This window comes from Triticum aestivum, chromosome 3D (genome assembly GCF_018294505.1).
Source record: "Triticum aestivum cultivar Chinese Spring chromosome 3D, IWGSC CS RefSeq v2.1, whole genome shotgun sequence".
NCBI classification, from domain to species: domain Eukaryota; kingdom Viridiplantae; phylum Streptophyta; class Magnoliopsida; order Poales; family Poaceae; genus Triticum; species Triticum aestivum.
Window position 1 is genome coordinate 427,046,085 of NC_057802.1, and position 8,573 is coordinate 427,054,657.

An 8,573-nucleotide genomic window follows, 5' to 3' on the forward strand; every position below is an offset into this window, starting at 1 on the left:
CGTGGGAGCCACAGGCGGATGTGCCGGACGTGGTCTCTTGGGCATGGGAGACCAATGGCCGCTTCTCGGTGCGTTCGGCTTACGCGGCAAAATTCTGGGGCCGGACGGTGGAGCCTATGGCTGAGCTGACGTGGAAGTCTCGGGCCCCATCTACCTGCAAGTTCTTTGCTTGGCATGCCTTAAGAAACAGGTGTTGGACCTCAGACAGACTGGCAAGGAGAGGCCTCCCACTCCAAGATGCATGCCCCTTATGCGACCAAGAGGACGAAACTATTGATCATGTGTTACTGACGTGTGTCTTTGCCAGGTCAGCTTGGGCCGTAGTATGTGACGCCCTGGGCAAGCTGGACTGGACGCCGACTGCACAGGACTCCCTAGCCCTCTGGCTTGAGGTAAAGCATGGGATAAACGACTGGCACAAGAAGGATCTTCATACGGTTTTCTTACTAACATTATGGGAGTTGTGAAAGCATCGTAATGCTATTGTCTTCGAGGGGGTGTCTCCTTCATTAGGCGTAGTCCTAGGTAGAGTCAGGTCGGAAGGGAGAATGTGGGCTATTGCCGACAAGTTTAGAAGGAACATGGACCCCTTCTTCCTTCGGCTTGAACGGTGGGCCAGTAGTGAGGATTAGGAGCGTTGTAATGTGACCCTTGTAAATATGATGAAGGCATTCTTTGCCTTTCTTCTTTAATATATAATATGCACACTCGTGCATATTCGAGAAAAAGACTTTCTGACCGAGCTTAGCTTTTCTTGCGGAGGTCTACGGATTATGGGCCAAGTGCCGCCCAAAATCCATGGAGTCTATAGCGAACATCTCCCTGGTTCACCAGTTGTTACCTGTTTCTTAAAAAAAAAGTTGTTACCTCGCTTACATGACGGCCCCACGGCCCTAACGCGCGGCTTGGGTCCACCTGCGCCCTCCCAAAGCCCACTGCTAACTGAAACGAACGTGCATCTTCTGGTAAGCAATCTCCCTCCCACCCGCGCCCCCCGAATCCCGATCCCCTCCTGGATCTCGCCGCGCGCCCGAAGCCAAGCGCGGCCACGATGCCCGCCGCGGCCGCCTCCGGCGGCGGCGTGGCCGACGCCGAGGAGCTTTTCCGCACCAAGCGCGTCGCCGAGATCCGCGAGGTGGAGGCCGCCACCCGCCGCGAGATCTCCGCCAAGGAGGAGGAGCTCCGGCAGCTCGTCGGCCGCAGCTACCGCGACCTCCTCGACTCCGCCGACTCCATCCTGCTCATCAAGCAGTCCTCGGACGCCATTTCGGAGAACCTCTCCCGCGTCTCCGACTCCCTCTCGTCGCTCTCCCCGCCCGCTGAGGCCCCCAGCGCCAGCGCCAGCGCCGCCTCGTCCTCCTCTTCCGGGGGCCGCGCGCGGCTCTACGCCGCGGCGGCCCGCGCCAAGTACCTCGTCGACACGCCCGAGCACATCTGGGGCCGGCTCGACGAGGGGATCCTCCTGGAGGCCGCCGGGCGGTACATGCGGGCGCAGGTCGTGCACCGCCTGCTCTCCCGCGACGCCGCCGCGGCAGGGCGGTTCCCGCTGCTCGCGCACCAGGCGCAGCTAGTGGAGGCGTTCCGGCCCCAGATCGCGCAGCGCGCCCGCGAACGCCTGGCCGACCGCCGCCTCCCTGTCTCGGCCCACGCCGACGCACTCGCGGCTGCAGCGGCGATCGACGCGCCGTCGCTCACCCCGTCCCAGGCGCTCCTCCTTCTCCTCTCCTCTCGCCGCGCCTGGATCTCGCAAGCTCTGACCGTGCTAGCCTCGGATCCGTCCTCCTACACCTCCGTGCTGTGCGATGTTGCTGGGATCGTTCGGGTCACTCTCGGCCACGTTGGGCAGTTATTTGTGCCTGCGCTCACCGACTTGCCGATGTTCTACAAGACAGTGCTCGAGTCGCCGCCCCCTGCACAGCTGTTCGGTGGCATTCCAGACCCAGACGAGGAGGCACGGTTGTGGAGAGAGCACTGGGATCAGCTTGAGGCTACCATGGTGCTGCTTGAGCCGGATACTGTGGCACGAACTTGTACAGATTGGCTCAAGGAATGTTGTGATGAGATGTTTGGTGTGATTGCTGGGTCGCAAAGGCTAGTCGATGCCATCGGTAGTGGGGTGGGACTTGGCTCGGCGCAAAGGCTCATTCGTGAGAAACTAGATGACAGAACAGGACTGGAAGGGAATTTGGAGCAGTGGCTGAAGAGTGTGTTTGGGTCAGAGATTGAATCCCCATGGGATCAAATCCGTGGGTTAATCTTGAAAGAAGGCAAGGATATTTTTGAGGACTGGATGGAGGAAGCATTTGTGCAACGGATGAAGGACATTGTGCATTCAGAGTTTGATAGCTTGGTTGGTAGTGTTAATGTGATGGAATCGATTCAGGCTATTGGTGCGAATGCTGGTCCTAAGGATGCTGCTGATTTCCTGGTGCATGTGCAAAAAGCTTCGACTGGGGGCAGCGTATGGTTCTCAGAATCTAAGATCAAGAAAGGTGGAATTTTGGCACATTTGAAACCAATTGCTGACGAGAATGACTTCCACAGCTGCCTAGCATCGTATTTTGGGCCGGAAGTTAGTCGCATCAAGAATGCAATTGACGGCAAATGCAAGAGTATTCTCGAGGATCTTTTAAGCTTTGTTGAGTCGCACAATTCAGTTCAGAGATTGAAGGAGTTGGTGCCATACATCCAGGAGAAATGCTATAAGACCATCTTGGGAGTACTGAACAAATTAGAAGCCGAACTTGGAAACCTTTCTGATGCATTGGGAACGAAAAAGGGGGATGACAACATGCCTGCTGCATCTGTTATTGTGGAGCGGTCTCTCTTCATTGGCCGCCTCTTGTTTGCATTGAGATATCATTCAAGTCATGTACCCCTGATACTAAGCTCCCCAAGGCAGTGGGTAAAGGATTCTGGTGGTGAAGCATTTGCCAGGTTATCATCGCCCACGCCAAGACATTCAAGAGCATCTTTTGAGTCGTCATCACCTTTTACCCCCAGAAGACAATTTGACAGCCCTAGGAGTCCTGGAAGGCAATTTTCTGAAAGCCCCAGAAGACAATCTATTGCTGCTGCTGCTGCTTCCTTGTTTGGTGCTGATGATAGCTCCAATCCCAGACTTGATGAACTCAATAAGACCCTAAAGGCACTGTGCATTACGGCTCACACTTTGTGGATAACATGGGTGTCTGCTGAATTATCAGACCTTCTTTCATATGCTCTAAATAGAGATGATTCATTATCCTCATCAACTCCTTTAAGGGTACACCCTCAGCATCGCTCGTTTTTTATTTGTTGTTTGAATCATTTGATCATTCTTAGTATATATCACACTGTCGTATCTAGTTACGTCATTTCATGCTATTCATATTTTTATTAGGGGAAACTTTAGTGAGGCATGAAGATATATATATATATATATATATATATATATATATATATATATATATAGAGCAACATTAGTAACACGTAACAATAACAACTGTAAGAATTGTACAACCTACTGGACATGACTGAGGCAGGGCATTCTCTCTGATTAAGTGATATAATAATAATACTTGCAGAATTTATCGAACAATGTTTAGGGAAGATGTACTTTGAGAAGTCTGGTTTTGCGTGTCGGTAGAACCACTTTTAGAGTAGTATCTCATAGGATGTTTGATAGGTTGATACGTAAAGGCACACCTTTTCTAGATGCTAAATAATTGTTTTGGCCATAGTTGTACTTTGGAGTGGGTTTGTATATATTCAGGGATTACATCCTTTTTAAAGATTTCAGCATCACTCTGTTGCTCCATCTATTTTATTGTAAAAAGGGAACATCTTATCTTGTTTATGTATTCACATATATATGCAGTGCTGGTCGTTTTAATTACACTGTATGGTTTCCTTGTCAGGGATGGGAAGTTACAGTCATCAAACAAGAGGAACCTACCGATGGTCCCTTGGAGATGCAAATAGCTCTTCCATCAATGCCTTCGCTGTACATTATATCCTTTCTTTACCAAGCATGTCTGGAGATTCATAAAATTGGAGGGCACATCCTGGACAGAATTATATTGCATAAATTTGCCTGGGATTTACTACAGAAGGTGTGTTATATGGTAACAATTTATCAAAGATGCATAACACTTCATTATTGTTCTAATACTTCATGTTTCAAGCGAAGAACCAAAGAATTATTTGCGGCATTTGTACCTAAGCTGTTTTACCATGCATCTGCATAAAAAACAGTAACTTATTGTGTTTGTTAGCACTTATTGTTGAGTTCTGTAACTACCTTCCGTAGTTGTGTTCTTGACCCAGAAGCTAAGCATGACAAAACTATTGCTTAACTAATCAATGTTGCATATTCTGTTTGCTGGTTTTCACTTCATAGCTGAATAATATCATGCCTCTTTATTTCCTGACAGTATTACTGAAGACTCTGCTCTATGAGATAATGTATATGTGCTTTGGCAATATAATGCAAGGATAGTTGATACTATTATTAATTCTGAACCCCTCAGATTTCAATCAACTTGAGCATAATAAGCTGATCAAAAGTAAATAGTTAACAAATACGTTAGCGTATCTTACTTGAGATATTGGGGCGTCATGTTCTTCAGTAATGAGGGATGTCTAAGAACTAGATTGCACCATTCTTCTTTGTCAATTTTCCCATCATGTTTTGTGTCTGCCCCCTCAAAAGTCTTATAACAAGAGGGAAATAATTTTGAGGAAATAATGCGACCAATGCATAACAAACAGGTCAGTCATTTAGTGTAATGTTCCAGGGTAGCATTTGTTCAACAATGTACTGATATAAAGCCTCCTTCTGCAAAACCCCTGCAATAACAAGCTTTGGCGCAATGATATAACTCTTAAGGTTCATTACCTACTCAACAGCATTAATGAAAATAGGCAGTACTAATAGCTATAGCTATAGCCTATAGGCATATATCTTGGGAGTTCACATAAATGTTTGTCACACCATAATGACATTCATAGGGATACTATGTCAAATTTGGATAACTTGATTAAAGCTCATAGTTTCAGCTGATTCCCTTGTGATCAAGCTTTGATTTGGTTGGTCACTATGTCTCCACTCTAGACGCTTGTGTATCTGGATGACCCTCAGCACTAAACAAATACAATGTTGATTATTTCATCATGACTTGTGAACTTATTTTGCCTGCATACATCGTCCGACTCATGTCAATATTTCAACGATAAGAACTGGGAACCAAGTCGAAACTTGATTGTTTATCCAAATATATGTGTCAATTATCACCCTTTCCATCTCTAGCTGTGTTGTTGAAGTTTGAATATGAAAAGTGCAGTATAGGACTTAAAGCCAATGTAATCATTGGGCCCTTTTATTTCGAGAAATGTAATCGTTGGCCTTAACATCTGGTTAAACTCATGTAGGTTATCAGTATCTACGAAAACTTTTTGGCATCTATCGAATCAAGTAACTCGCAGGTTTCAGAAAAAGGAGTTCTGCAAATACTGCTAGATCTGCGTTTCATTGGTGATATCCTATCCGGAGGCAAAAACTCTTCAGCCAATCCTTCTGAAACAAAGATAAAACAGGACAATGCTAAGACTACCTTCAGGAGAAAACAATCACAATTCCAGGCAGATTCAGCTACCATAGAGCCTATAAACAAGCTGATCAATAAATTCTCGCAGAGATTGGATCCAATAGACTGGGCTACGTAAGTATTTTCTCTGTTTGAAATTGTTACACATGTATATGATCGATGTACTAAAAAATGAAACATGTCTCACTTGTAACAGGTATGAATCTTACTTATGGGAGAATGAGAAGCAATCTTACAAGCGCTGCGTTGTTCTTTTTGGTTTCTTGGTTCAACTGAATCACATGTATACTGGTGCGGCACAAAAGTTACCAACAAAAACAAATACAGATTCAAATATTATGAGGTGCTCCCAGGTTCCAAGATTCAAGTACCTACCAATCAGGTAAACAATTGTTTTGTCTAACCTGTAAACGTACAATTGTTAGTTCCATGGTCCAGTTTTTAGAGAGAGCATGGTGCATCTTCTATAATATCTTAGTTTGTTAATTTCCGACACATCATTGTGTTATCCTTCAATTTTTTATGAGATGATATTATCAATAGTAGTGATAATTCATATAAACAATAGAAGTTGAATGCCTACATCCTGGGGTGTGTACTGCATACTCGACAGTTGAGTTGTTGTGAATAGTGTCGCATGGGATTTTCCGTATTATGCACCAACGAGTACAAACCGCTCTTTGGTACCTATTTGCATAAACTAGTTTGCTAAAATGTCAAAACAGACATCTGTATGGCATATACTTGTCTGACGTACCAATGTTGCAGTCATAGCTTCTGGATGAATTAATTATATACCTTGTGGTCACATGACAGGTTTTAAGTCAATTGTTTTCTTATTAATTAAGTGGATACTATCCTCTAGCTTATTACGCAGGGTCAGCTATAAAATTGACAAAACAGTCATGGTCAATTGTCAAAGATATGTTTTCAGTCTGGCTTCTGCCTGTAGGATGGCCTAATGGATAGTTGTTACTATATTTTTCTGATTGTTATTTTGGGCCTCTGGTGGGTGTTCCTTATTTTCCGTTGTGTGATTTGGCTGTAATGAACAAATATGCTAGTTTTTAGACTAACTGCTTCCCTATTCACCTTTTCCGCTTGCAGTGCCCCAGCTCTATCATCAAGAACACCCAAGTCATCACTACAGTCGCCATCTGATGATTCGACATCTAGGAACCCTTGGAAATCATCATATTCAAATGGGGAAAGGTCTACTATATCAGAATATGATAATAATGCAAGTCTTGGAAGTGCAGCTCCATTGCTCAAATCCTTTGTTACACAGGTAAAGTAACCAGCCATATGTTTTTTCACCCTTTTTTGTCAGCTCTTTTAAAAGTTGTAGTGAAACCAGCCAATGGTGATAATGCATGGTGTAGATTCTCATAAATGTAGCCTATATTGTCAATACTCATTATGGTTGGCCTGGGACTGCATTATCATGTAGGAAGTTATCCTGAGTTAATTCAGTTAAGCACGTAAAGAGAATTATGGACATCATATGGATTCATGTATTGAGTGTCACTAGCACATACTATTTGTATCAAGTCAACCTTGTCTTCTCTATATGGTTGAACCGTTGAATTTCGTTAGGTCCAGTTTGGTAGGTAGAACTGAAAGGATGCTGTATTCAGTTTGTATACTGGTTGTTAAATTAAGATGTTTTGTCATCTCCCTTCATCAAGCCTGTCGACTAGGTTTTAGATGAAATTTCTGTCTAATTGAAAGCAGCAATGCCCAGCTAAACATACCCATACAATGTTTTTATATCAGGTTGGGAGCAAATTTGGGGAGAACACATCTAGATGGGGTTCCATGCTCTCTGATGGCCAGGTAGGGCTGAGCGACATTCTTCCTGGACCAGCAGCTGGGTTCTTCTCATCTTTCACGTCTGGGGCCCGATATGATTCATAGTCAAAGTAGTGTGAATGAAGGCCTCGAGTCCATACGTCCTCTTATACATCAACAAACGAAAATGCACATAACAAGATAATGACATCACCACTGCTGATGTGTGAGATCTGTCATTGGGAATCTGTTGCTTACAGAATGATGACACATAGTTGGCCTGTTGATGGTCAGCACATCCATGCATGCCTCTTACTCCCTCTGTTCCTAAATATAAGTCTTTGTAGAGATTTCACTATGGACTACATACGGAGCAAAATGAGTGAACCCACACTTTAAAATGCATCTATATACATCCGTATGTGGTCTATAGTGAAATCCCTACAAAGACTTATATTTAGGAACGGAGGGAGTACATTTTATTTGATCGGTGGGCATTCGGGGAGAAGCTCAAGCAGATCTGACAACGCAGCCTGCTTCCAGCCTGTAGAGATGGAGGAGGCGCTGATACTAGGAGGAATCAGATGCTTTTTCTACGTGTTTTCTGCGTGCAATTTGAAGGCGTATCGGAGAGAGCAAGTGCAGCTTTGTAATGATACCAGCTCACCATTTTTGGTGTGTCTCGATCAATTTGTGTACATTTAAGGCCTCATGAATTCATGAAGAGAATTTTGGAGTCCATTCTTTTCACCTGTTTTTGGTCTCGGCGGTTTGGGAGGATGTTATATTCGAACAGTTGTGAGGCTGCTGTTGTGGTGTTTCCAAATTGATATGTAGTAAGTAGTTGTGTACACTGCAAATAGCAATAAAGCATGTATTCTATCTTTCAAAAGCTTTCAAAAGGGTCGCCAGTTTTATTTCACTGTACCTTTGGATTAAAAGTTCACCATACCTACGGACTAAATTTTATTGCCTAAGGGCATCTCCAACGCTGACCCTCAAACCATCTTGCCATCCTATATTGCTTCGCCGAGTGGTCCAGACGTGTTTCTTCCCGTAAATTGAAAGCAAAGTTGGGGGTGCTTTGCGCGAGTCCAGACTCCAGCCACAGCCACATGGGACTCCTACACCCCAGCCCACTAAATCCCCTTTCCGGGCCCATTTTCTTCTGGCGTACCTCCTCCTCCGATGTCA

At 44.8% G+C, this 8,573-nt stretch overlaps 1 protein-coding gene across 1 annotated transcript; it reads left to right on the plus strand.

The window, feature by feature from the left end:
• Positions 1–968: 968 nt before the first annotated feature.
• Positions 969–8,271, plus strand: LOC123079358 (conserved oligomeric Golgi complex subunit 1). Its single transcript, XM_044502123.1, has 6 exons — positions 969–3,265; positions 3,900–4,094; positions 5,413–5,702; positions 5,785–5,970; positions 6,696–6,876; positions 7,365–8,271. The coding sequence occupies exons 1-6, from the start codon at positions 1,052–1,054 to the stop codon at positions 7,503–7,505; spliced, it is 3,207 nt and encodes a 1,068-aa protein (XP_044358058.1). The 5' UTR covers positions 969–1,051; the 3' UTR covers positions 7,506–8,271.
• Positions 8,272–8,573: the final 302 nt, after the last annotated feature.

Coding starts and splice junctions, on each gene's coding strand:
- LOC123079358 (XM_044502123.1), top strand. CDS start 1,052: ATGCCCGCCGCGGCCGCCTCCGGCGGCGGCGTGGCCGACGCCGAGGAG. Junction 5,971..6,695: donor TTCAAGTACCTACCAATCAG/GTAAACAATTGT, acceptor TTCCGCTTGCAG/TGCCCCAGCTCTATCATCAA. Junction 6,877..7,364: donor TCAAATCCTTTGTTACACAG/GTAAAGTAACCA, acceptor TTTTTATATCAG/GTTGGGAGCAAATTTGGGGA.